Raw genomic sequence first — 26,961 nt, forward strand, 5'->3', positions numbered from 1 at the left:
ACCAGATTGGGGGCGAGGACACAGCCCTGTTACACTCCACTCCTCACTCTGAAACTGTCAAACACTCCAGCGCCGTTGTCATGAAGGGAGAGGAGGAGACTGAGGAGCTTTCCTGGGCAGCCAATTTTCTCCATAACCAGCCCTGCTGACCGTGTTGGAAGCTTCAGTCAGATCTACAAAAGGAAGGTAAAGAGGTATATCCTGTTCTCTTAGAGCTGATGTATGGAGAGGATCCTGTCCACAGTAAATCCTCTGGTACAGAAACCACACTGCGTTCCAGGTACACTCCATCTGAAAGTAGATGGAATCATTTAAGCCTTACCCTTGCGAAGGCTTCCCAATGATGCTCAGGAATGAGATGCCCCTGTAGTTGTTGCAGTCTCCTCTGTCGCCTTTGCTTTTGTGATTTTTTTGCAAACTGCTCAAGCACAAAGGTCCATTTATTGCCAGACCTTCCCTACCTTCTCCTTCTCTATTGGGGGGTGTGGTTTCATGACTTATATTTAGATAGTGCCTTTAATGTAATGACACATCCTAAGGTGCTTCATAAGAGCATTACAAAATATGACAAAGAGCCACAGAAGGAGCTATTTTGTCAGGTGACCAAAAGGTTGGTCAAAGAGATAGATTTTATGGAGTTTCTTAAAGGAGAAAAGTGAGATAGAGAGGCAGAGAGGTGTAGCGAGGGAATTCCAGAGCTTGGGAACTAGGCAACTGAAAGCACAGCCACCAATGGTAGAGCAATTAAAATCAGGGCTGCACTAGAGGCTAGAATTAGAGGAGCAAAGTAATATTGAAGGATTGAGGAGCTGGAGGAAGTTGCAGAGAGAGGGAGGGGTGAGGACAAGGAGGGATCTGTAAACAAGGACAAGAATTCTGAAATCAGGAAGTTGCTCAACCAGGAGCCAAAGTAGGTCCATGAACACAGGTTATAGGGGAAGGGGAGTTAAAACATGTCAGCTGAGTTCTGGATGACGTCAGGTTTAAAGAGGGTAAAATGTGGGAGAGCAGCCAGGGCGTTGGGTTAGTCAATAGCACGGTAGGGAGGGAGATGGTGGAGAAACTTACAGGGGATAGAAGGGATTTAAACACAAGTATAAGTTTAAACTTGCAGCACTGGGAAACCGGTGTGGGGGTGGGGGGGGGGGGTTAATGTTGATCAGTGAGCAGAGGGTGATGGGCCAGGAGGATTTCACATCAGACAGGACATGGGCAGCAGAATAATAAGTTTTCAAGCACAATTATTAGGGACAATGTATAATTTTTAAGTTGAATATATATATATATATATATATATGTGTGTGTGTTAAGTAAGGTCAAAATGGTTTTAGTTTCATGTAGGTTGGGTATGAGCCTTGGTGCCTAGAAGTCTGGGTGGACTTGTAGCTGAAAGATCAGTCTTTTGGGTTTGTTATCTATTAAAGAGCTTTTACAACCCCTGAAGTTAAAGAGATGGGTTAAAAAGGGGTCAGAAATTTAGTGATTATGGGAAAAAAATACAAAGTAGAAAAACTGGGCTGTTGCCTAGTGACAGTGGTCGAGTGACACAGAGGCACAGGCTGGGATTTTCCAGTCCTGCCCACCATGGAAATCATCGCGGGCAGGTTGGAAAATTTGATGGACTAGCAAAATGTCCGTTGACTTCAGGCGAGAATTTTAGAGTGGAAAATCCCACCCGCAGAGACAGAGAGAAAGACAGGAAAGAGTTCAGTGTGTGTCAGGGAGTGAGGACAGAGATTTTCAGCTCTCTAGAAAGAGAAATACCACAAGGCTAGTGGGAGACTGCGTTTAGGGAACTCGTGTTTGCTCTACGGTTTAGAGTGAGGTCTTGGGTGTCTTAGGGAGAGATACAAGTTGGATGAGAAGCATCAAGTGAATGCGCAAGAATTCACCAGAAGAAAAACATTTGCACATGTGCCAGTCCCAAGCAAGGAGTATTTGTGTCAAGCTAGTGGTAACTCTTCATTGGTTTATGAGTCTGTAAAGATATTGCTGGGGTAAAAAAAAGTGTGAATTTGAGTATTCTTCTTGTGTTTGTATTGAGACCTTTTCAACCTCTGTCAGGTGTAATGACATTTATTTTTCTTGTTTAATAAATATTTTATTCTTTGTGTTATAAGTTCATCAGCAGACTCCTGTGAATTTGTTCAGTAACTTTCCTCCACAATTTCTAAAAAAAAATTAGAATCCACCAAGTCAGGTTTGGGTTCTGGGATCTGATTTGTCCAGCATTATCAGCTGGGATCATAACACAATGTATCCCGAATTCATTGGCTGTCCCATGAGGTCAGCATCAGACAGTGAATCAGCAAATCACTGTGCCATTCATTAATCCTCACGCAGTTTACAGTCAGGTTATTAAACCCTACTTTAGTCCTTAAAGAGTTAAGAGATGGCAGAGAAACAAAACATACTTATAAGAAAGCCAAGATGAAACAGAACCAGATTATAGCTCTGTCTCAAATTAGTTTTGTAATTCTATTCAAAGAAATTTACATAGACACTGCATTTGACTCGCAATAGCTCAGCATATTCAATTCTGAAGTTACAGAGAAACAAGTAACTCTGTCCTGAAACATTATAGTTTGCTTCAGGACTTCAATGAATGAGCGTTTCCAGCACTAAAGACTCAAAGTGTAATATCACGTGGACTCACACACGAATCATTAAATCATTGAGTCTGAAGAAGGAGAAAAAAATCCCAATGAGGAGGATCCTCTTCAGATTAAAGCTGAAAATGTTTGCTAGATTTATGTAAGAAACACCAACACAGTAGGAAAAGAATTTAGAAAACTCATCCTCTACACCCCAAAACATCACACACTTTATATAAAACATTATGTCATTATATTATATAATTATAAAAGAAGAAAGCTGCATTTTCTAATTCTATCTTTTAAACTGTGTGAAGCTGATAACCCACCTACCTTGGTATCCACAGAGTGTCCTTTACTGTTAAGATTTTTATAGCTTGTAGCTGTTTGACATCATCCACCAATGGGGAGACGGCCCCAGACCTGTCACATGATAAATTTGACTTGTCTGATTCATCATAGTCAGTAGAATAAGGAATACTTATGGGACTGGCTGGTAAGCTCAGTGCATTAAATGACGATCTGGTGTTCCTGTTGGTGAAGGAGCAAGATTCGGAGGACAGAGAACAGTAATCAGTCATAGAATCAAAATGTCTTATTATCTGTGTCCCAACCTCATCATTGAAGATGATGCTGACATCTGTGGAGTTGGAGTCATTCACGTCCTTGGGTGTAATGGCTGTGGCTGGTGTGGCATTGGTAGGCTGCTGGATGGTGAACATGTCTCGCAATGGATTACAGTCACTGCATGTGTACCGGGCACAGATCTGATAAGAACGGTACATTACTAAAGTACTTGTCTTGTCATCCAGACACCAGATGACCTCTTCCCCATTACATCCAAGGTTGCAAGTCATTGATATGACCTGAGAGGGAGGCTGATAAGGTTCCAATCTCCAAGTTATTTCTGCAGTAAGTGTTTCTATGACCAGGATCCCAGGACCGTTGCTGTACCACACTTCGGATTCACTGTTCACCGCTACCATGTCAGTAACGGGGTATGCATTCTGTCGAAGGTCATTGTCGGGGATTTTGAACTGAAACTTGTTTGCTGAACGTGAGCACAGGTATGATGACCAACCCTCGGGAATCTCATTGACTAATGAGTAAACGGCAACCATCCCATCAGCTGTACCAGCAAGCATTAGTGGAGATTTCTGTGATAAAGAAATTAAAACAAAGATTCAGAGTTTGAGAATATCTATCACAGTTTAATCCTACTAATTTAACACTTTGGCAGATACAGAAAACAAGGCAAATCTTTGAAAGCTCCACTCCTGGTGTGGAGGATCAGGCATGTGGGTTAGTCCATCCATTAGTGACATACCCATGTTTCAGTGATTTAAGCTGGGACTGAGGGATGTTCATTTCTACATCTGATTCTCTGATCATCACTCTTGTCATATGTGACTTGTCCTCAATTGCCTGCAATGTTCAGAACACCAGATTGGGAGTGGGTAAACCCACAGCACAATGTCACTCATTTCATACTTCCAGTGGAACATGAAACTTAGGGGCCCTTTGGTGGAACAATGTTTTAAACAACATGGTTCTATCAATGTGCCATCTCACATTTAAGATTAATCAGTGGCACTGTGTCATGTGCTGCCAAGGGGAACAGTTAACTGAAGATGGCATTTGCTACTCCAGAACATTCTTCTGGAGCCATGGACTCATTGGGGGTTGTGTGTCCAACACTGCACTGTCCCTCTGTTTCCCTTCTTAAAATGAATGACCTGGAAATTGTGAAGGTGCTGTCTAAATTCCTGAGCATGGAAATATGTGTCTGAGGCATTGGTAAGGGTGTGGGAACAGAGAGGGTACACTCTGCATTTGTCTCCTGATAACTTCTTCTGCATCTGTTCTGATTGTTACTTTGGGAGTCGATTTGCAACAGGATTGGAATTACATTTCAAAGTCTATATTTGACCTAATTATTGACATATGGTGCCTGAATTTCAGCTTGGGTCCTGCCAGAAATACAGCAAAGCATCAGAAAAACAATGTTATTGCCCTTTAATGTTGTTTCTTAGGGGAGGATCTGCCAACCTCCTCCTGGAGCTGCAAGAAATTTGGCAGAGAATGTGAATGCCTTCTCTACAGGACTGTCCTTTTGGCCACTGGAAGAAGTAGGTGATTTTGGGTATCAGGGAAGATTATTTGATGGGATGCTTTGAAAGTTGGTGTCATTGCTGGGAATGAAAGCACACCTGAAAGACTGATAGGCAGGGGATAGGCTTGTAAAGTCACCTGGGGCTGAAAGGCTATGTTGGCACAAAGAGGATGGGGGTATGCAACTCTTCATCTTTCTCTGGTTGGAGCAGCCTTGGACAACTTTTTGAGTGCATGGGAAATATGAACTTTGATTAGAACTCTTAGATTCCTGTGCTGCCATTCTTGCTATGTTAAGGGGAACTACAGCTAAGGTTACATGACAGGAATTTAACATTGCAGATTCATAGCAGAAAGTGACACCTAGAGGTGTAACCAGTACTAAAGCTGATACTTCTGTAAATGCACTTAACCACTGACATCATTTTCTTTTCAATCGTTTTTGAAAAGAATGTTGCAACCATTGGAAATTTTAATATACGATAGATATACCCTTTAAATAATAAAGAAAATTAAAAGTACACAACTTTGGAATTCCTGCTCTTAGTCTCCCACCATCTGTGATCCTGAAATTCCCTTCTTTTACCCCCCCTCCACTCCTGAGTCATTGGATTCAATCTATGAACTGTAATCTAATGCATACAATGGGGAGTGAAACCTCTCCAACACCCTCCCTGAAATTTTACTCCAGGCGGTTTCTGTTTGGATAGGAGAACTTTCAAGGTCATCAACGACTGATTAACTGGCTATTCATCTCGCTGTTGTTTGTGGCATCTTGCTGTGTACAGGTTGGCTGCTACACCAATCTACAAAACAACAGAGATTAACCTTGGCTGTGATGCATAACGGATGCTCCTGAGGAGGAGAGTGGATATTATTTGAATACAAGTCCATACTTTCTGGAGTACGTGTACAATCTGGTCACTTGACCATTGATGGCACATGATTACTTTTCAGAGAGACTGCAGCAAGCATCACAGTTGTTTTGGTGTCTCATTAGTCCATGAGGAAAGTTTATGAAAGCTTAATCACTTCTCTTTGGAAACATACTTTTAGGCATTTCATTGCAACTCTCAAGATTCAGAAGGGGATTAAGGTATAACCACCTGAGTCACAAGCCAGCAATTAAGAAGTGAGGAGGAAGAGATGTTGAACATTATTTTTCCTTTACAGAGCAAGAGAGTTCTGTAATGGGTTATCAGGGCAGTACGCTGGAGCAGACATTGTGCAGATGACGTGTGAAAGAGGTCACTTGATGTGTTTCTGGAGAAAGAACAAATTAGAAATGTTGATTGTGGTGCAGTGGGTAATGTCCCTGCATCTGAGCTAGAAGCAGCAGGTTCAAGTCCTACTCCAGGATGTGACGGCTGCGGAGAGTACAGTGAAACAGGTTGAGCATCAACCTGCAAAACTTTGCAACGTTCACCAATGGCAGGCAATAAGAGTGGGAGAGATTCCTGGTCAGCTTGGAAAGAAAATTGGAGCCTCTACTACCACTGGACTAAAGAGCTCTGGACTACAACATGCATGTAAAAGTGCATGTAGCCACAACAAACAGGCTCCTTGGGGGCTGGATGGCCAGTGTGGATCAGATTGGTGCCAAAACAGGGAGTTCAATCCCCATCTGGGCTGGGGTGGATATAGGACTGGGCTCCATGCCCTACCTGTGGTGGAGGTCGTGGCACTGAGGGTTGGACCTGCCCTCGGGCAGAGAACTGAAGAAGATGATTGTGGCTGAGATCAATCATTCAGGGGCACGTTTGTTGGGTCCTAATGGCCTTTTGCTGTTACCTGGTTTCCACGTGATACAGGCAAGAAACACGTAACAATGGCAGGAACATCCAGCACTTGCAGAGGCACGTTTAAGGGACACATTCCTTTAAGGCTGTAAACCTGAATCTTCTGATCCTACCAGGAATAAACACATAGTTAATTAGGAGTTAGGGCAGAAACAGATTATTGAACTGTTAAACAACAGGAAACCCTGAATTGGAGCCAACATGAATATGATTGACAGGTGTATTGTAAAGTGTTACAAATGCTGGACTAAGATTGTTATGTTTTAAAACACCTCCTTTAATTCAAGGTAAAATGGAGTAGCTTAGAGAGGGGATGTGACCTCCTCCAGAATCTTCCTGGGGACAAGCCCATGTGACCTGCTTGCTATGGACACAAAGGCCTGGATCTTTACTCTGAGGCAGGTGTGCTGAGTGGAGAGATCTCCCAGCTCGCCATAGCTGTCTCAGGAAAAAGTGCCTCGAATGGGGGGATTTTTATTCTGGGGTGGGGGTGAGGGCGGGGGAGGTGTAATGTGTGGGATGGAGTTGGGCCTGTCACCACCCCCCCCACCCCCAACCGTATGCAGATCAGAGGCCCACAAGGGGTGCTGAGGTGGCCTGTTGTTTTCTTAAACATTAGGCCCTCTAGCCCTCACCTGTCACATCCCCTCAACACACCCCCACCATGCTTATACATGCCAACTCATGCTCCCAGTGAAATTTAAAAATACTCTTGCATAAAAAAGGATGCAAGTTTGGAACTCTCTTCCGCAAATGGCTACTAATGCTAGATTTTTTTGGTGTTGCACAACTAGGAGCCAGCGTAATTCAGTGAGTCATCAAAAGACCATTAAAAAGCAAACCAAGCACTCGGTTTTATTTTTAGAGGGATAGAATTGAAAAATAGGGAAATTATGCTAAACCTGAATCGGACCTTGGTTAAACTACCTCTGGTGCGTGCAGATCTGGTCACATGGGTGACACTAGAAATGTGGGGGTGTACCTATCAGGAAAGGATTGACAGGCTCTCTTTTCTCTTGCAAAAGGCGGCCAAGGGATGACCTAATAGAGGTCTTTAAAATTATGAAAGGTTTGACAGAGTTTGACAGAGAGAATGTTTCCACTTGTGGGGAAGAGCATAACTAGAGGCCATCAATATAAGATAGTCACCAGGAAATGCAGCTTTGATCTCCTTATCTAAGAAAATACAAACCTGCCTTTGAGGGAGTGCAATGAAGGCTCGTTAGATTGATTCCTGGGAAGAGAAGGTTGTCTTACAAGGAGCGATTGAGTAAATTGAGCCTATACACTCTGGAGTTTAGAAGAACGAGATGTGATCTCATTGAAACATACAAAATTTTGAGGGGATTAAATTTAGTGCTGCTGAGAGATGTTTCCCCTGCTGGGGACTCTAGAACTAGGGGGCATTGACTCAGGATAAGGCGCTGAACACCTTGGCCTGAAACAAGGAAGAATTTCTTCAGAGGGTTGTGAATCTTTAGAACTTTCTATTGCCAGATGACTATGGATGCTCGGTTGTTGAGTGTATTCAAGGCAGTGAGCGATAGATTTTTGGGCTCTATGGGAATCAAAGGATATGGGGATCAGGCAGGAAAGTGGAGTTGAGGTTGATGATCAGCTATGACCTCATTGAATGGCAGAGCAGCCTTAAAGGTCATGTGGTCTACTCCTGCTCCTAATTCTCATGTCCTCAGGTATCCAACAGCAAAACTGAAATGGCAAAAACGCTGCAGATTGAGAAATGTAAATGTTTATATAATGTAAAATATATACATACGGTTTAAACAAGCAGGAATGCTTCTGCCTGGGCCTGAGTTCTGGTACATGCTGTTGGATCTGTGCCAGCAGACACATCACTCACCTCTGTTGCTGTCCACAATGCACTCTGCAGCTTCAGCTGACAACTCAGTCTAATTCCAGGGCAGCTGATGTGATCCACTTCAATCAGCCCTTTGTCGATATTCACCACACTGTAATTCCTACAGTTAGTGAAGAAATATGTAACATAAGTTTGATGAAAATACAATGAGATAAAGAGTATAACATATCCAGTACAAGATGAGCAGAAATACCTGACCTCTAATTACTGGGGAAGTCTTGTGGCGCAGTGGGTAGAGTCCCTGCCTCTGAGACAGAAGCTCCAGGTTCAAGTCCCACTCTAGGTCTTTATGACCACGGAATGTGGCCAAATGGACTGACTATCGACCTGGAAGCCCTTCCAACATGCCTATGGCAGGCAGTAAGAGTGGGAGCGCCTCCTGGTCAGTCATGCTCGATGATGAATGGTGTGCCTCAGGCTACAGTCCCTGGCGACAGGCCAGTGCTCAGTTCCAGGAAAGGTTAACGATGGAAACAGATGTAAGCACACGCTTTGCCAATCTCATTCGCCACTGGGCACAGGAAGAGAAAAGAAGAATTACTGAGAGACCAAAGCCAAAGAGCTGAGTTTTAACGAGCTGGAGTATGGGGAAGCTGCCTCCAACCTGCCAATTTCCATTTTTGACTCCAGCATGTCAGGCTCTCTGCGAGCAGCTGCTGCAAAACAGGCAGGTTGTCAATTCCAATATGTAAATTGATCAATTAGAGTGATATTTATGCGGCTTTTTAACTTTAACTTTGGGCTCACAGTTTCCCTGGACTTCCTAGAACTTGCCAGAGAAAGCAAGACTAGAACACAACAGTAACTGAGGGGGTTGACACCACAACATGGAAATATGCTAATAAATGTTAAACAGATCCAAGCCAGATGGTGAAGTATGAAAACTAAACACAGAGCCTTTTATTGATAGTCGGTGTATTCACAGAATGCAGCATTACACATCTCTGTCTCCTACCTACCTGCCCAGTGTCCCAACAGGCTCCCTTTATACTCTTTTGAGTACACCAACAAAACAAAATACTTAAGAATTAACAAATTATCCAATTAAACTAGCCAATCAGCCAAATAGCCCCTTAAAAGGAAATTGTACCAAAAACACAGATCTTTAAATGAATTAAATTAAAATGTCATTTTGAGGGGCTAAGGAAGCACTCCAGCCCCTGCAGTGCCCACCAGTCGCAGAAGGGCCTCAAGAATCCCACGTGTTCCCTCTCCAAGGGCATCTAGCTGTGAACATAGCCACAGGAGAGGGGCAGAAGGCTCTCTTTATATTCCTTTTCAGCAGACATAATTAACACGTGGACAAATTAACAAATTGAAGTGATAGCTCTTTAAGGGCACTGTAACAAAAGACAAAAATCTTAAAGAAAACTCATCAAATCAAAGTAAAATGTCATTTTGGGGGCTGATGATATACTCCAGGCTCTGCAGTGCCCACCGTTTGTCGTAGGCCTCAAGGGTGCTGGTGGTAACCGCTTGCTCCCTCTCGAGGGACAGCTGGGGCATGAATATAGCCATGGAGAGGGGCAGAAGGCTCTCTTTATATTCTTTTGAAATAATCCAATTAACAAAAAAAGGGACAAATTAACAAAAGAGCAAACAAACTAATAAAGCGGGATAACCCTTTAAAGCGGCACTGTAACCAAAGAACAAAACTACGAAGGAATGGCTCTCTTTATAACTCTTTCGAGTACAAACACGTTTCCTATTGTTTGTTCCTATTCAGATGAAGTTACGTTGTTTCATGGTTTGCCATTGTGAGATTTGAACTCTTGATCTTGGGGTTACAAGCCCAGTACCATAACCACTTGGCTATTTAGGCCAAGCTCAGGCTCTCTTTCTATGTGCTCTAAGTTCTAAATTAAATAATGCCCTTCACCTGGGCATCTTTAGCAAACTAATTAGCCTACCATTAACAATAAGTACTCAGTACTTTTTCTACTTTCTCACCTATTCATGGGAAAGAGCTTGTTCACAGTACTTGGACTGAGAGGTTGCTTTATGCATTTTGGACATTTCTTTTACATGTTAGAGATTTGCAGGTTTGATCCACCTTTTACAGCTCTGATCGTTAAGATCAACATAGCTTCTGCTTACGCTACCTTAGATTGCAGCTCAGGTAAGGACCAAGATGACTAACGTCAACTGCAGCAACCGTAGCCTGCTGCTTACAGACCTGTAGTTGCACAGGAGAGATAAGAGGGAACCCTAACCATAACTGTAATGCACCTTGCAGGAGGCCATACCCAGCTCACAGGCAGAGGATTAGCTTCATTGAACATATGAGTTAGGAGCAGCAGTAGTCCATTCGGCCCCCCGAACCTGCTCCACCATTCAATACTATCATGGTTGATCTGATTGTGGCCTCTACTTTCCTGTCTACCCCCTATATCTTTTGACTCCCTTGTCAGTCAAGAATCTATCTAACTCAGCCTTAAAAATATTCAATGACCCAGCCTCCAATGATCTCTGGGGAAGGTAATCCACAGAATAAAATTCTCCTCATCTCTGTCCTATATAGGAGGCCCCTTACTGTGTCCCCTACACCTAGTCTCTCCCACAAGGGGAAACATCCACCCTGTCAAGTTTTTTTAAATTAATTCATGGGATGTGGGTGTTACTGGCTGGGCCAGCATTTATTACCCATCCCTAATTGCCCTTGTCCAGAGGGCATTTAAGAGTCAGCCACATTGTTGTGGGTCTGGAGTCACATGTAGGTCAGACCAGGTAAGGATGGCAGATTTCCTTCCCTAAAGGACATTAGTGAACCAGATGGGTTTTTACAACAATCGACAATGGTTTCATGGTCATCATCAGACGTTTTAATTCCAGGTTTTTATCGAATTCAAATTCCACCATCTGCAGTGACAGGATTCGAACCCGGGTCCCCAGAGCTTTACCCTGGGTCTCCACAATATCACTACCTCCCCTTGGATCCCTCAGAATCTTCTATGTTTCAGTAAGATCACCTCTCATTCTTCTAACCTGCAATGGATACTCACCCAGCCTGTCCAACCTTTCTTCATAAGATAATCCCTTCATCCCAGAAATTAGTCGAGTCTCTGCATGGCTTCTAAAGCAATTATGACCTTTCTTAAAAGGAGACCAAAGCTGTACGCTACTCTAGATGTGGTTTCACCAATGCCCATACAAGTGTAGCAAAATCATCTTGCTTTTATATTCCACTCCTCTTGCAATGAATAACAACATTCCATTTGCCTTCCTAATCACTTGCTGTACCTGCATATTAACTTATTGAGATTTATGTATCAGGGGGCCCAGGTCCCTCTGTGCTGTATAGTTCTGCAATCTCTCTCCATTTAAATAATATATTGCTTTTCTATTCTTCCTGCCTAAGTTGTTAAGTTCACATTTTCCCTCATTATGCTCGATTTGCCAAATTTTTGCCCACTCACTTAACCTATCTACATCCTTCACAACTTACTCTCCTATCTTTGTGTCATCAATAGGTTTAGCTACCATATATTTTGTCACTTCCTCCAAGTCATTCATATAAATTGTAAATAGTCGAGGCTCCAGCACTGATCCCTAGGCACTCCACTCGTCATATCTTGCCAGCCCAAAAATTACCCATTTATGCCTACTCTCTGTTTCCTGTTAGCTAACCCATCTCTACCCATGCTAATATGTTAGTTCCTACACAATAGGCTCTTACTTTGTGTTGTAACCTTTGATGTGGCAACTTATTAAATGCCTTCTGGGAATCCAAGTACACCATATGTACAGGTTCCCCTGATCCTTTCTGTTTAGTATATTAGAAGATCTTATTGGCTGTTTTTATATTTCTTGCTAGTTTATTCTCATAATCTATTTTTTCCTGCTTGATTTTGTTTAGTTATCCTTTGCTGGTTTCTGAAGGTTTCCCAATCTTCTGGCCTACCAGTAATCTTCACAGCATTCTTTCAATTTAATAACATCCTTAACATTCATACCTTTGTTGTGAATTATGAAATATATCCTTAAACATCTTCCATTGTTTCTCTACTATCCAACCTTTTAACCCATTTTCCCAGTCCCTTTAGCCAACTCTTTCTTCACACCTTTGTAAGTTGTCTTTATTTAAGTTTAAGGCACTAGTTTCAGAACCAAGTTTCTCGCCCTCAAACTGAATGTGAAATTCTATCATGTTATGATCACTCTTACCGAAAGGATCTTTTACTATGAGATCAAGAATTAATCCTGTTTCATTACACATTACCAGGTCTAAAATAGACTGTTCCCTGGTTGTTTCCACTTGTAACCTAAGAAGCTATCCTGAATACACTCCAAAAATTCATCCTCAAGGCTACCTTTGCCAATCTGATTTGACAAATCTGATGAGGATTAATAGACTCCCTTGATTGTTGCAGTTTTTTCTTACAAGCTCCATTATATCCTGATTTATACTGTGTCCTCCAGTGTAGCTATTAGGGGGACTATAAACCACTCCCACCAATGGCTTCTTTCTGTTGGTATTTCTAATCTTCACGCAAACTGATTCTACATCCTGATGTTCTGAACTGAGATCATTTCTCACTGCTGAACTGATCTCATCCTTTATTAACAGAAAAACCCCATTGTTTTGGATGGTCCCTCTGGTCTGTGGACTCTTGGCGTGGTCGTTGGTTATTGGTAAGCGTGACCTGTCGCCCCTTAGACAGACTGCAGTCATACTCTGGTACTTATTTATCACTTGTTTATTAGTACAACATCTAGACAGCTTACAGAGTAGATATGTTACTCCTGAGCATGGTGTGTTCCAACTTCTCTCTCTTTCTCTCTCTCTAGTTTAAAACAGGGCTGACAGATGTCACTAGTGTATCATCATCATCTACATTACAGAGTAGCATATCCATTCTGTTAACCCTTACACCACACCCACCTTCTTTTCCTTTTTACCTATCCTTCTGAAATGTCAAGTATGCCTGAGGTCCCAACCCTGGTCACTTTGCAACCATGCCTCTGTAATGGTTATCAGATTATATCTATTTATATTTATTGTTGCCATCAATTCATCTATCGAGTTACGAATGCTGCGTGCATTCAGATAAAGAGCCTTTAATTTAGTCTTTTTACTATTTTTCCCTCTTCTGACCCTATTTACTAGTGTACTCTTATGTCTGTTCACTCTGTTCCTCCTGTCACTCTCTGGTTATCATTACCCATATTGTTACACTGTGCTATTGCCTTCCTCTTTAACATTCTAAATTTCCTCTCACTTGAACTCCTCCCTCTCACTAATTACTTTGAAGTTATATCTACAGTCCTAGCTATTTAATCCACTAGCACACTGGTCCCAGTGCAGATCAAGTGAAGCCTGCACCAACAGGACAGTTCCTTCTTTGCTCAGTACTGGTGCCAGTGCCCTATAAATCGAAACCCATTTCTCCCACGCCAATCTTTTAGCCAGATATTCAACTTATTTACTCTCTGCCAAATTGCTCGTGACACATGTAGTAATCCAGATATTATTATTTTTCTGGTTCTGCTTTTTAATTTAGTTCCCAGCTGCACATGCTCCCTTAGCAGAAGCTCTTCCTTCGTTCTACCCAAGTTGGCACCCATGTGAATCATGACGAATGAATCTTTGCCCTCCCACTCCAGGTTCCTCTCTAGGTTTGAGGAGATGTCTTTAACCCCAGCAATGGGCAGGCAACACAGCTTTTGGGACTCGTTCTTGGTTGCAGAGAACAGTATCTATCCCCCTGACTCCACTGTTCCCTACCACTACTACATTCCTTTTTATAGCTCTCTGTGCCATGCTCCTGTGGACAGTTTGTTCAGCTCCCCTGCAGTTCCTTCATTCATCCACACAGGCTGCAAGAACCTTATAACTTACATCCAAGCAGCATAAACAAAGGGTAAGAAGAGGAACACCACATTTACCCATCACCACTGGACAAGTAAGAGTGAGCTAGAACCATGCAGCAGGATTCTATAGCTTAGTCTTTCACTAATGGTCCCAGCCTCTCAATTCACCAGTGCACTGGTCCCAGAACAGTTCAAGTGAAGCAGCCCAGTCACACTAGCACCATTCATTGGGCTTTCTTTGCACTAACTCAAGACCCACAGTTCCCATTCTTCCATTTAACAATATTATTAGATCATCCCAAAGAGTCTCTCTAGCCTACTGATCCTCTGACTCAATCTCTCTTTGAGTGTGACTCAGAGCTAAAATGATTCTCTGGATTCGTATCTGTGATTTTCCAAACTCTGAATGCACACTTGCACTTTGATTCGACAACAGTTTTCTCCGGTGTAGTGTCAGATTGTTGATATTTATCTTGTGTCATGTGTCCAAATCTACCAACCAAACCACACATACGGGGACGGGGGGGGGAGGGGGGGACCTCCCATGGGTACACAGTGAGCACACTGATTCAGATAGCAATGGTTAGTCTCCTGGTAAGTTATATTGAGTTAGCAAAGCCATACCTGTCGTTTCCTTCTCCATCCCAAAAAATGACAGTTCGCTCAAGTTCTTGAGAGGGACAAAATGAGCTTTGTTCACCGCACCGCAGGATGTACATGAATGCTGGGAAACTGGGATCCTGCATCAGTCTGAGGGCAGAACCTGCTCCTGGTCGCTAAACAATTAACACATGAAAAACACAATTTAGAAGAGTTTCCTTTGCTCAGGCAATGGTCAAAGTAAAGTCACATTTGTCACAAGTCAGCATTGCTCATTTGGAATTCACTGAACAACTGATCCTGGATTTCTCTCACTATCCTGTCCTGAAACAGAGGGGGGAGCTGCAGGAACTGTGGCATAATCAAACTGTCTTCAATCGTTTTGAGTCCTGACCCAGGAAAGTGGGATCAGGATATGGAGCTGGGATCCTTCTCAATGCTCGAGGGGAAGGAGTAAAACCCAGACGTTCATCCCCAGGATTGCTCACTGATATAAACATTACATTTTGATATCTTAACTTGCTCCTGAGCCTTTATCTGTCTCTGTCTAATCTTTCTGCACCCTTGCCACTATCTATTCATAGTCCAATATAGCTGTCTCTCCCTCTTGCTCTTTAGCTCTTACACACCCTGTCCTAGTCACATAGAAACACAGCATGGTTACAACACAGGAGGCCATTCAACCCATCACTTCCATGTTGGCTTTCTGTAAGAGCAACTCAGCTCCTCTGGCTTCCTACTGTTCCCCTGTAGCACTGCAATTTTTTTCTCTTCAGATAATTCCCTTTTGAAAGGCATAATTGAATCTGCCACCATCACACTCACAAGAGCTGCATCCTAGATCCTCACCACTCGCTGTGTAACAATGCTTTTCCTCATCTCACCTCTGGTTCTTGATCCTTCCAGCAATGGGAACAGTTTCTCCCTCTCCATTCTGTCCACACTCCTCATGATTCTGAACACCTCTATCAAATCTTCTCTCAGCCCTCACTTCTCTGAGGAGAGCAGCCCAGCTTCTGCAATCCATCCATGTAACTGAAGTCCTTCATCTCCAGAAACATTGTCATGAATCTTTTCTGCACCCTGTCCAATATCCTGCCCCAAATGTGGTGCCTAGACTTGGACACAATGCTCCAGATGAGGCTTAAGCACTGTTTTAAAAACATTCACCATAGCTTTACTTTTATTTTTTCATGGGATGTGGGCATCACTGGCTGGGCCAGCATTTATTGCCCATCCCTAATTGCCCTTGAGAAGGTGGTGGTGAGCTGCCTTCTTGAACCGCTGCAGTCCATGTGGTGTAGGTACACCCACGGTGCTGTTAGGGAGAGAGTTCCAGGATTTTGACCCAGCGACAACAAAAAAAATCAGTGATATATTTCCAAATCAGAAAAGTGTGTGGCTTAGAGGGGAACTTGAGCATGGTGGTGTTCCCATGCATTGGCTGCCCCTGTCCTTCTAGATACTAACAGTCCCGGGTTTGGAAGGTGCTGTTGAAGGAGCCTTGGCGAGTTGCTACAATGCATCTTGTAGATGGTACACACTGCTGGTACTGTGCATCGGTGGTGAAAGGAGTGAATGTTTGTGGATGAGGTGCCAATCAAGTGGGCTGCTTTGTCCTGGATGGCTTCAAACTTCTTGAGTGTTGTGGAAGCTGCATTCATCCAGGCAAGTGGAGAGTGTCCATCACACTCCTGACTTGTGCCCTGTACATGGTGAAGAGGCTTTGGGGAGTCAGGAGGTGAGTTACTCGCCACTGAATTCCCAGCCTCTGACCTGCTCTTGTAGCCACAGTATTTATATGGCTAGTCCAGTTCAGTTTCTGGTCAATGGTAACCCCCTGGATGTTGATAGTAGGAAATTCAGTGATGGTAATGCCATTGAATGTCAAGGGGTGATGGTTGGATTCTCTCTTGTTGGAGATGGTCATTGCCTGACACTTGTGTGGCGAATGTTACTTGACACTTGTCAGCCCAAGCCTGGATATTGTCCAGGTCTTGCTGCATTTGAGCATGGACTGCTTCAGTATCTGAGGAGTTGTGAATGGTGCTGAACATTGTGCAATCATCAGCGAACATCCCCACTTCTGACCTTCTGATGGAAGGAAGGTCATTGATGAAGCAGCTGAAGATGGTTGGGCTGATGACACTACCCTGAGGAACTCCTACAGTGATGTCCTGGGACTGAGGTGATTGATCTCCAACAACCACAATCAACTTTCTTTGTGCTAGGTATGACTCCAACCAGTGGAGAGCTTTCCCCTGATTTCCACTGACTCCAGTTTTGCTGGGGCTCCTTGATGCCACACTCATTCAAATGCTGCCTTGATTTCAAGGGCAGTCACTCTCACCTCACCTCGGGAGTTCAGTTCTCTTTTCCATGTTTGGGCTAAGACTGTAATAAGATCAAGAACTGAATGACCCTGGCAGAACCCAAACTTAGCATCAGTGAGAAGGTTATTGCTGAGTTAGCGCTTCTTGAAAGCACTGTCAATGACATCTTCCATTACTTTACTGATGATGGTTAACATTTCTAACAATATTTGGTTGTTAACTGTCAGTCATCATCAATTGGTGCATTCTCCATAGCAACACCTCTACCAATCAGAGTCCATTTGCCAACCAATCAGCACTCTCTTCTCATACAGTACAAATCACTGTGTTAGGTTTGTCCTGCTTGTTATGTACAGGACATACCTTGGAAATTTTCCACATTGTCTTGCACTCATCAGCACACTTCACAAGAATACCAATACAAGAGGAAACTGTGATTTATACTGTATGAGAAGAGAGTGCTGATTGGTTGGCAAATGGACTCTGATTGGTAGAGGTGTTGCTATGGAGAATGCACCAATTGATGATGACTGACAGTTAACAACCAAATATTGTTAGAAATGTTAACCAGGCAGCTTGATCCGATTGGTCAAGGCATTGCCCTGAGGAATGAATCAGTGAATAGCTGTCAGGGCACTCCTGCACTGCCTGCCTGGTCCTCGTTGACTACCTGGTGGTCACCCATTCCCTCTCTCCCTACATTTTCTTAAACTGTGGCGCCATTACATCCAGAAATGTGCTATACACATAGTGCTGAGCCTCAGTGATGTACTGCAGCGATGCCAAAACCTGGAGTTTCAGCTTCTCCAGCTGGTGACACCTTCTGCAGGTGTAGCTGTTCCAGACATGAGAAATATTCTGGAGTTCACACATGTTGCAGAATGTGCATTCCACAGGACTGAGGATCCCTGCCATGATTCTATCTATTAGATGTAACTAAACTTGTCAGAAATAAACTAAAGACTTATGAAAGGCTTTTTAAAAAATTCAGAAGTCAGCACCCTCCCTTGTGCTGATGATACTGTTAGTGTTTTTTTTAAACCTTGCTCTCTGATGTCCAGCCTCACTCCGCCTCACTGCTTCATTCCTGACCTCCTTCAGCTACATGATCCTCATCCCTGGGCTTTTGTAAGGAGAAGTTTAGAAAGTTAATGAGAAAGGACAAGGCAATAGAGCAAGGTGGTGAAATGGGGAATGATAGCCAGAAAGTGACAGGAAGGGACAGAGTCTATAAACATAAGAGTGCACCAGCAAATAGGGTTAAAGCAAGGAAAAATGGTAAAAAGGTAAAATTAACAACTCTTTATCTGAATTCATGCGACATTCATAACAAGATGGATGAATTGGTGGCAGAAATAGAAATAAATGGCTGTGATATAACAGCCATGACAGAGACATGGTTGCAATGCTGGGAACTGAATATTCAAAGGTATTGGACACTCGGGAAAGATAGGAAGAAAGGAAGAAGAGGTGAGGGTAGCTCTGGTAATAAAGGATGAGATCATTTCAGTCATGAGAAATGATCTTGGCTTGGAAGATCAAGGTGTAGAAGCAGTTTCATTGGAGATAAGAAACAGAAAGGGAAAGAGATTGCTTTGTGGAGTAGTTTATTTGGCCCTAACAGTAGCTACACTATAAAGCAGAATATAAGGCAAGAAATAATGGGGGCTTGTGAGAAAGGTATGCAATAATCAGAGGTGAATTTATACTTCAGATATATTGGACAAATCAATTTTTTATTTAATTCCAATTATGCCATGGTAGGATATGAACCCGGGTCCCTGGGACATTACCCTGGGTCTCTGGATTACTGGATTGAGTGACAAAACCAATACACCACTGCCTCCTCAAGTAGCCTGGAGGATGAGTTCATAGAGTGTTTTCAGGAGAACAATATGTTCTGGAACCAAAACAGGCTATTTTAGAACTGGTAATGTGTAATGAGACAGGATTAATTAATTATCTCATATTCAAGGATCCTCTAAGCAACAATGATCAAAGCATGATAGAATTTCACATTCAGTTTGAAAGTGAGAAACTTGATTCTGAAGCTGGTGTCTTAAGCTTAGATAAAGGCAATACAAGGGTTGGCTACAGTGGACTGTGAAAATCAGTTAAAAAAGGGAAGACAGTGGCAGACGTTTAAGGAGGTGTTTTATAACTATCAACAAAGATATATTCCATTGAGATAGACACAACAGAAAGGATGCAGCCTCCGTGGGTAATTACGGAACTTAAGGATGGTATTAAATTGAAAGGAAAGGTGTACAACACTGTGAAGATTAGTGGTCGTCCAGAAGATTTAATTTTAGCGAAGATCAAGTGATGACTAAAAAATAAAGCGGGAGAAATTAGAATATGAGAATAAACTTGCAAGAAACATAAAAACAGACAGGAAGAGCTGCTACAAGAATATAAAAAGGAAGACAGTAGCTAAAGTGAACCCAGGTATATTTTTAGTTTTCATGGTCATTTGAATGGCAGGCCTAACACCAAATTGGCTACTGCATCAGAATTGAGACACCTGAACTTTCTGTCTGCAGAATAAGAACTGGTTTGGTCCATCATTTATTATTGTGTCTTTTCTTTCCACTCTGTGAAATGCTTTGAAATATTTTTGACACATCGTTAATACAAGTTATAGACCCTTCATCTTCATGCTCCATCCCCCGTGGTCTGTTACCTTTTCAGGTTTTGTATCCCAGCACTCAGTCATCAGATTGTGCATTCTATAGAACTGCACCTCTTCCAGCGCTCCCAGTGAAGGTCGCACTCCTTTTGACAGCTTTTTAGCAATCTGTGCCTGGTGTTGTCCAAGGACTGGCCGTTGCCCAGACAGCAACTCATACAGGACCATTCCATACGAGAACATGTCAACCTTAAAAAAAAAGTGTGGATTTATTTGTCAGGATATTTGTAAACTTATGCCATGATCATTTACTTTCTATTCATCAACTGGAAATTACACTGTCACTGAAATGTTCAATTTTTTACTATTCTTTTAGGGTTAATATTTCTTTTACCTGTTTTTTTATCCTTATTGTCCTAGATACTCTGTAGTTTCAGTAATCCATATTGTTCCTGCAAGCCCTTTCTCAAACATTTTGAAAGTTTTTACATCTGCTCTGCCAACAAAATAAGCTTTGTTTACCCAGGATGGAGGTTTACAAAGTATTGGAAAGACTGCACAGTGGTACACTACTATTGAGAGATTACTCCTGTTTAGGAGATTGGATAGGATCAGGGGACACAAGTTTAAACTGTGTAAGAATAGGAATAGGTTTCAATTAAGATGCTACATGAACAGCACAGGAGTGGATTCCCTGTGATCCTCTGGTGCTGACACAACTGGAATTCCTGTAAATCTTAGAAAAGCTTTTCCCTTTGGCTGATTCTTGGCAGAACAAGAATAGAATAAAAAATACCATTTTAAATGTTTAATCTTCATCCTTTCTTTCAAATTCCTTGAAGGCTTCGTCTCTCCCTATCTTTGGAATCTTCACCAGCCCCACAATGGTCTGAGACCTCTGCACTCCTCCAAATCCGCCTTCTTGATCATTCCCGATTTTAATTGCTCCATCACTGGTAGCCATGCCTTCAGCTGCCTTGGGTCCTGAGCCCTGAAATGGTCCCTCAAAACTTCTCTGCCTCTTTAGTTATTTCACCTCCTTTGAGATTCTCCTTAAAACCAGCCTCTTTGACCAAGCTTTTGACCGTCTGCTATGATGTCACCTTAAATGGCTTGGTGTCAAAGATGTTTTACAGCTCAGAGGGTTGTACAGCTTGGAGAAGCTTAGAGAGGTAGGGAGGAGGTTAGAGAGATAGGGAGGAACTTAGAGAGATAGGGAGGAGGTTAGAGAGATAGGGAGGAGGTTACAGAGATAGGGAGGAGCTTAGAGAGATAGGGAGGAGCTTAGAGAGATAGGGAGGAGCTTAGATAGGGAGGAGGTTGGAGAGATAGGGAGGATCTTAGACAGATAGGGAGGAGCTTAGAGAGATAGGGAGGGGTTAGAGGGATTGGGAGGGGTTAGAGGGATTGGGAGGGGTTAGAGGGATTGGGAGGGGTTAGAGGGATTGGGAGGGGTTAGAGGGATTGGGAGGGGTTAGAGGGATTGGGAGGGGTTAGAAAGATAGGGAGGAGGTTACAGAGATAGGAAGGAGGTTACAGAGATAGGGAGGAGGTTACAGAGATAGGGGGGAGCTTAGAGAGATAGGGAGGAGGTTAGAGAGATAGGGAGGAGGTTAGAGAGATAGGGAGGGGTTAGAGAGATAGGGAGGAGGTTAGAGAGATAGGGAGGAGGTTAGAGAGAAAGGGAGGGGTTACAGAGATGGGGAGGGGGTTGCAGAGATAGGGAGGGGGTTACAGAGATAGGAAGGAGGTTACAGAGAAACGGAGGAGGTTAGAGAGATAGGGTGAGGTTAGAGGGATTGGGAGGGGTTAGAGAGATAGGGAGGAGCTTAGAGAGATAGGGAGGAGGTTAGAGAGATAGGGAGGAGGTTAGAGAGATAGGGAGGAGCTTAGAGAGATAGGGAGGAGGTTAGAGAGATAGGGAGGAGGTTAGAGAGATAGGGAGGGGTTAGAGAGATAGGGAGGAGGTTAGAGAGATAGGGAGGAGCTTAGAGAGAAAGGGAGGGGTTACAAAGATGGGGAGGGGGTTGCAGAGATAGGGAGGGGGTTACAGAGATAGGAAGGAGGTTACAGAGAAAGGGAGGAGGTTAGAGAGATAGGGTGAGGTTAGAGGGATTGGGAGGGGTTAAAGAGATAGGGAGGAGCTTAGAGAGATAGGGAGGAGGTTGGAGAGATAGGGAGGAGGTTAGAGAGATAGGGAGGAGCTTAGAGAGATAGGGAGGAGCTTAGAGAGATAGGGAGGAGGTTAGAGAGATAGGGAGGAGGTTAGAGAGATAGGGAGGAGGTTAGAGAGATAGGGAGGAGGTTAGAGAGATAGGGAGGGGTTAGAGAGATAGGGAGGAGGTTAGAGAGAAAGGGAGGGGTTACAGAGATGGGGAGGGGGTTGCAGAGATAGGGAGGGGGTTACAGAGATAGGAAGGAGGTTACAGAGAAAGGGAGGAGGTTAGAGAGATAGGGTGAGGTTAGAGGGATTGGGAGGGGTTAGAGAGATAGGGAGGAGCTTAGAGAGATAGGGAGGAGGTTGGAGAGATAGGGAGGAGGTTAGAGAGATAGGGAGGAGCTTAGAGAGATAGGGAGGAGCTTAGAGAGATAGGGAGGAGCTTAGAGAGATAGGGAGGAGGTTAGAGAGATAGGGAGGAGGTTAGAGAGATAGGGAGGAGGTTAGAGAGATAGGGAGGAGGTTAGAGAGATAGGGAGGGGTTAGAGAGATAGGGAGGAGGTTAGAGAGATAGGGAGGAGGTTAGAGAGAAAGGGAGGGGTTACAGAGATGGGGAGGGGGTTGCAGAGATAGGGAGGGGGTTACAGAGATAGGAAGACGGTTACAGAGAAAGGGAGGAGGTTAGAGAGATAGGGTGAGGTTAGAGGGATTGGGAGGGGTTAGAGAGATAGGGAGGAGGTTAGAGAGATAAAGAAGGGTTAGAAAGATAGGGAGAGGGTTATAGAAATAGGGTGGAAGTTATAGAGATAGGGAGGAGGTTAGAGAAATAGGGAGGAACTTAGAGAGATAGGGAGGAGGTTAGAGAGATAGGGAGGAGGTTAGAGAGATAGGGAGGGGTTAGAGAGATAGGGAGGAGGTTAGAGAGATAGGGAGGAGGTTAGAGAGAAAGGGAGGGGTTACAGAGATGGGGAGGGGGTTGCAGAGATAGGGAGGGGGTTACAGAGATAGGAAGGAGGTTACAGAGAAGCGGAGGAGGTTAGAGAGATAGGGTGAGGTTAGAGGGATTGGGAGGGGTTAGAGAGATAGGGAGGAGCTTAGAGAGATAGGGAGGAGGTTAGAGAGATAGGGAGGAGGTTAGAGAGATAGGGAGGGGTTAGAGAGATAGGGAGGAGGTTAGAGAGATAGGGAGGAGCTTAGAGAGAAAGGGAGGGGTTACAAAGATGGGGAGGGGGTTGCAGAGATAGGGAGGGGGTTACACAGATAGGAAGGAGGTTACAGAGAAAGGGAGGAGGTTAGAGAGATAGGGTGAGGTTAGAGGGATTGGGAGGGGTTAGAGAGATAGGGAGGAGCTTAGAGAGATAGGGAGGAGGTTGGAGAGATAGGGAGGAGGTTAGAGAGATAGGGAGGAGCTTAGAGAGATAGGGAGGAGCTTAGAGAGATAGGGAGGAGGTTAGAGAGATAGGGTGAGGTTAGAGGGATTGGGAGGGGTTAGAGAGATAGGGAGGAGGTTAGAGAGATAAAGAAGGGTTAGAAAGATAGGGAGAGGGTTATAGAAATAGGGTGGAAGTTATAGAGATAGGGAGGAGGTTAGAGGGATTGGAAGGGGGTTACAGAGAGAGGGAGGGATTAGCGAGATAGGGAGGAGGTTATGCCATGAAAGGAGATAAAAACAAAATGAACCAATGCACTTCAGCAATCACAGGGGTGATTGGTACACAAAACAGAGTACATGTTATGATATGGCCGCCAGAATTTTGGATAAGCTGAAGTTTATGGAGGGTGCTAAGCAGAGGAAATTTCTGTTCTTCCAATGCTGATGTCATACAAGCAGTTTGACAATTTAGAGACAGTAAAAGAGAGATGGTGGTGAGGTAGAGGTGGGTTTCGTCAGTGTATGCACATAATCCAAAATTGAGTTTTCAGTAGATTTGGTTGATGGACACAATGTAGATGAGAAATAGGAGGGAACCAAGGATATATCCTTGGGAGTTATCAGAGATAATGGGGCAGAAGAAAAGCCATTGTAGATGATTCTGTGGGTTTGGTAAAATAGATCAAACGTAATCAGGCGAGAGCAGTCCCAGCCACCTGAATTTGTACAGTCCCAGCCACCTGGAATTGTACAGTCCCATCCAACTGGATTTGTACAGTCCCATCCAACTGGAATTGTACAGTCCCATCCAACTGGATTTGTACAGTCCCATCCAACTGGATTTGTACAGTCCCATTCAACTGGATTTGTACAGTCCCATCCAACTAGAATTGTACAGTCCCATCCAACTGGATTTGTACAGTCCCATCCAACTGGATTTGTACAGTCCCATCCAACTGGATTTGTACAGTCCCATCCAACTGGATTTGTACAGTCCCATCCAACTGGAATTGTACAGTCCCATCCAACTGGAATTGTACAGTCCCATCCAACTGGATTTGTACAGTCCCAGCCACCTGGAATTGTACAGTCCCAGCCACCTGGAATTGTACAGTCCCAGCCACCTGGATTTGTACAGTCCCAGCCACCTGGAATTGTACAGTCCCAGCCACCTGAATTTGTACAGTCCCAGCCACCTGAATTTGTACAGTCCCAGCCACCTGGAATTGTACAGTCCCAGCCACCTGGAATTGTACAGTCCCAGCCACCTGGAATTGTACAGTCTCAGCCACCTGGAATTGTACAGTCCCAGCCACCTGGAATTGTACAGTCCCAGCCACCTGGAATTGTACAGTCCCAGCCACCTGGATTTGTACAGACCCAGCCACCTGGATTTGTACAGTCCCAGCCACCTGGAATTGTACAGTCCCAGCCACCTGAATTTGTACAGTCCCAGCCACCTGGAATTGTACAGTCCCAACCACCTGGAATTGTACAGTCCCAGCCACCTGGAATTGTACAGTCCCAGCCACCTGGAATCGTACAGTCCCAACCACCTGGAATTGTACAGTCCCAAACACATTGAATTGTACAGTCCCAGCCACCTGGATTTGTACAGTCCCAGCCACCTGGAATTGTACAGTCCCAACCACATTGAATTGTACAGTCCCAGCCACCTGGATTTGTACAGTCTCAGCCACCTGGAATTGTACAGTCCCAACCACATTGAATTGTACAGTCCCAGCCACCTGGATTTGTACAGTCCCAGCTACCTGGATTTGTACAGTCCCAGCCACCTGGATTTGTACAGTCCCAGCTACCTGGAATTGTACAGTCCCAGCCATCTGGAATTGTACAGTCCCAGCCACCTGGATTTGTACAGTCCCAGCTACCTGGAATTGTACAGTCCCAGCCACCTGGAATTGTACAGTCCCAGCCACCTGGAATTGTACAGTCCCAGCCACCTGGAATTGTACAGTCCCAGCCACCTGGAATTGTACCGTCCCAGCCACCTGGATTTGTACAGTCCCAGCCACCTGGATTTGTACAGTCCCAGCCACCTGGATTTGTACAGTCTCAGCCACCTGGAATTGTACAGTCCCAACCACATTGAATTGTACAGTCCCAGCCACCTGGATTTGTACAGTCCCAGCTACCTGGATTTGTACAGTCCCAGCCACCTGGAATTGTACAGTCCCAGCCACCTGGAATTGTACCGTCCCAGCCACCTGGATTTGTACAGTCCCAGCCACCTGGATTTGTACAGTCCCAGCCACCTGGATTTGTACAGTCTCAGCCACCTGGAATTGTACAGTCCCAACCACATTGAATTGTACAGTCCCAGCCACCTGGATTTGTACAGTCCCAGCTACCTGGATTTGTACAGTCCCAGCTACCTGGATTTGTACAGTCCCAGCCACCTGGATTTGTACAGTCCCATCCAACTGGATTTGTACAGTCCCATCCAACTGGAATTGTACAGTCCCAGCCACCTGGAATTGTACAGTCCCAGCCACCTGGAATTGTACAGTCCCAGCCACCTGAATTTGTACAGTCCCAGCCACCTGGAATTGTACAGTCCCAGCCACCTGAATTTGTACAGTCCCAGCCACCTGGAATTGTACAGTCTCAGCCACCTGGAATTGTACAGTCCCAGCCACCTGGAATTGTACAGTCCCAGCCACCTGGATTTGTACAGTCCCAGCCACCTGGAATTGTACAGTCCCAGCCACCTGAATTTGTACAGTCCCAGCCACGTGGAATTGTACAGTCCCAACCACCTGGAATTGTACAGTCCCAGCCACCTGGAATTGTACAGTCCCAACCACCTGGAATTGTACAGTCCCAAACACATTGAATTGTACAGTCCCAGCCACCTGGATTTGTACAGTCCCAGCCACCTGGAATTGTACAGTCCCAACCACATTGAATTGTACAGTCCCAGCCACCTGGATTTGTACAGTCTCAGCCACCTGGAATTGTACAGTCCCAACCACCTGGAATTGTACAGTCCCAACCACATTGAATTGTACAGTCCCAGCCACCTGGATTTGTACAGTCTCAGCCACCTGGATTTGTACAGTCCCAACCACATTGAATTGTACAGTCCCAGCCACCTGGATTTGTACAGTCCCAGCTACCTGGATTTGTACAGTCCCAGCCACCTGGATTTGTACAGTCCCAGCTACCTGGAATTGTACAGTCCCAGCCATCTGGAATTGTACAGTCCCAGCCACCTGGATTTGTACAGTCCCAGCTACCTGGAATTGTAAAGTCCCAGCCATCAGGAATTGTACAGTCCCAGCCACCTGGAATTGTACAGTCCCAGCCACCTGGATTTGTACAGTCCCAGCCACCTGGATTTGTACAGTCCCAGCTACCTGGAATTGTACAGTCCCAGCCACCTGGAATTGTACAGTCCCAGCCACCTGGATTTGTACAGTCCCAGCTACCTGGAATTGTAAAGTCCCAGCCATCAGGAATTGTACAGTCCCAGCCACCTGGAATTGTACAGTCCCAGCCACCTGGAATTGTACAGTCCCAGCCACCTGGAATTGTACAGTCCCAGCCACCTGGAATTGTACAGTCCCAGCCACCTGGATTTGTACAGTCCCAGCCACCTGGAATTGTACAGTCCCAGCCACCTGGATTTGTACAGTCTCAGCCACCTGGAA

General features: G+C 44.3%; 1 protein-coding gene across 3 annotated transcripts in view; it reads right to left on the reverse strand.

The window, feature by feature from the left end:
- The window catches only part of lrrk1 (leucine-rich repeat kinase 1), a 262,189-nt gene that overhangs the window by 34,370 nt on the left and 200,858 nt on the right, over positions 1-26,961 (reverse strand). For 2 of the 3 annotated variants that reach the window (XM_041175194.1, XM_041175192.1), the window contains 5 exons: positions 19,812-20,006; positions 14,820-14,971; positions 8,367-8,484; positions 6,498-6,614; positions 2,928-3,751 (listed from right to left, as the gene is read on the reverse strand). In XM_041175194.1, the coding sequence (XP_041031128.1) occupies positions 2,928-3,751; positions 6,498-6,614; positions 8,367-8,484; positions 14,820-14,971; positions 19,812-20,006 (1,406 nt within the window). Of the gene's footprint in view, positions 1-2,923; positions 3,752-6,497; positions 6,615-8,366; positions 8,485-14,819; positions 14,972-19,811; positions 20,007-26,961 lie in introns of all 3 variants that reach the window. The other variant, XM_041175193.1, reaches the window with a different exon arrangement.

This window comes from Carcharodon carcharias, chromosome 26 (genome assembly GCF_017639515.1).
Source record: "Carcharodon carcharias isolate sCarCar2 chromosome 26, sCarCar2.pri, whole genome shotgun sequence".
Taxonomy (NCBI): domain Eukaryota; kingdom Metazoa; phylum Chordata; class Chondrichthyes; order Lamniformes; family Lamnidae; genus Carcharodon; species Carcharodon carcharias.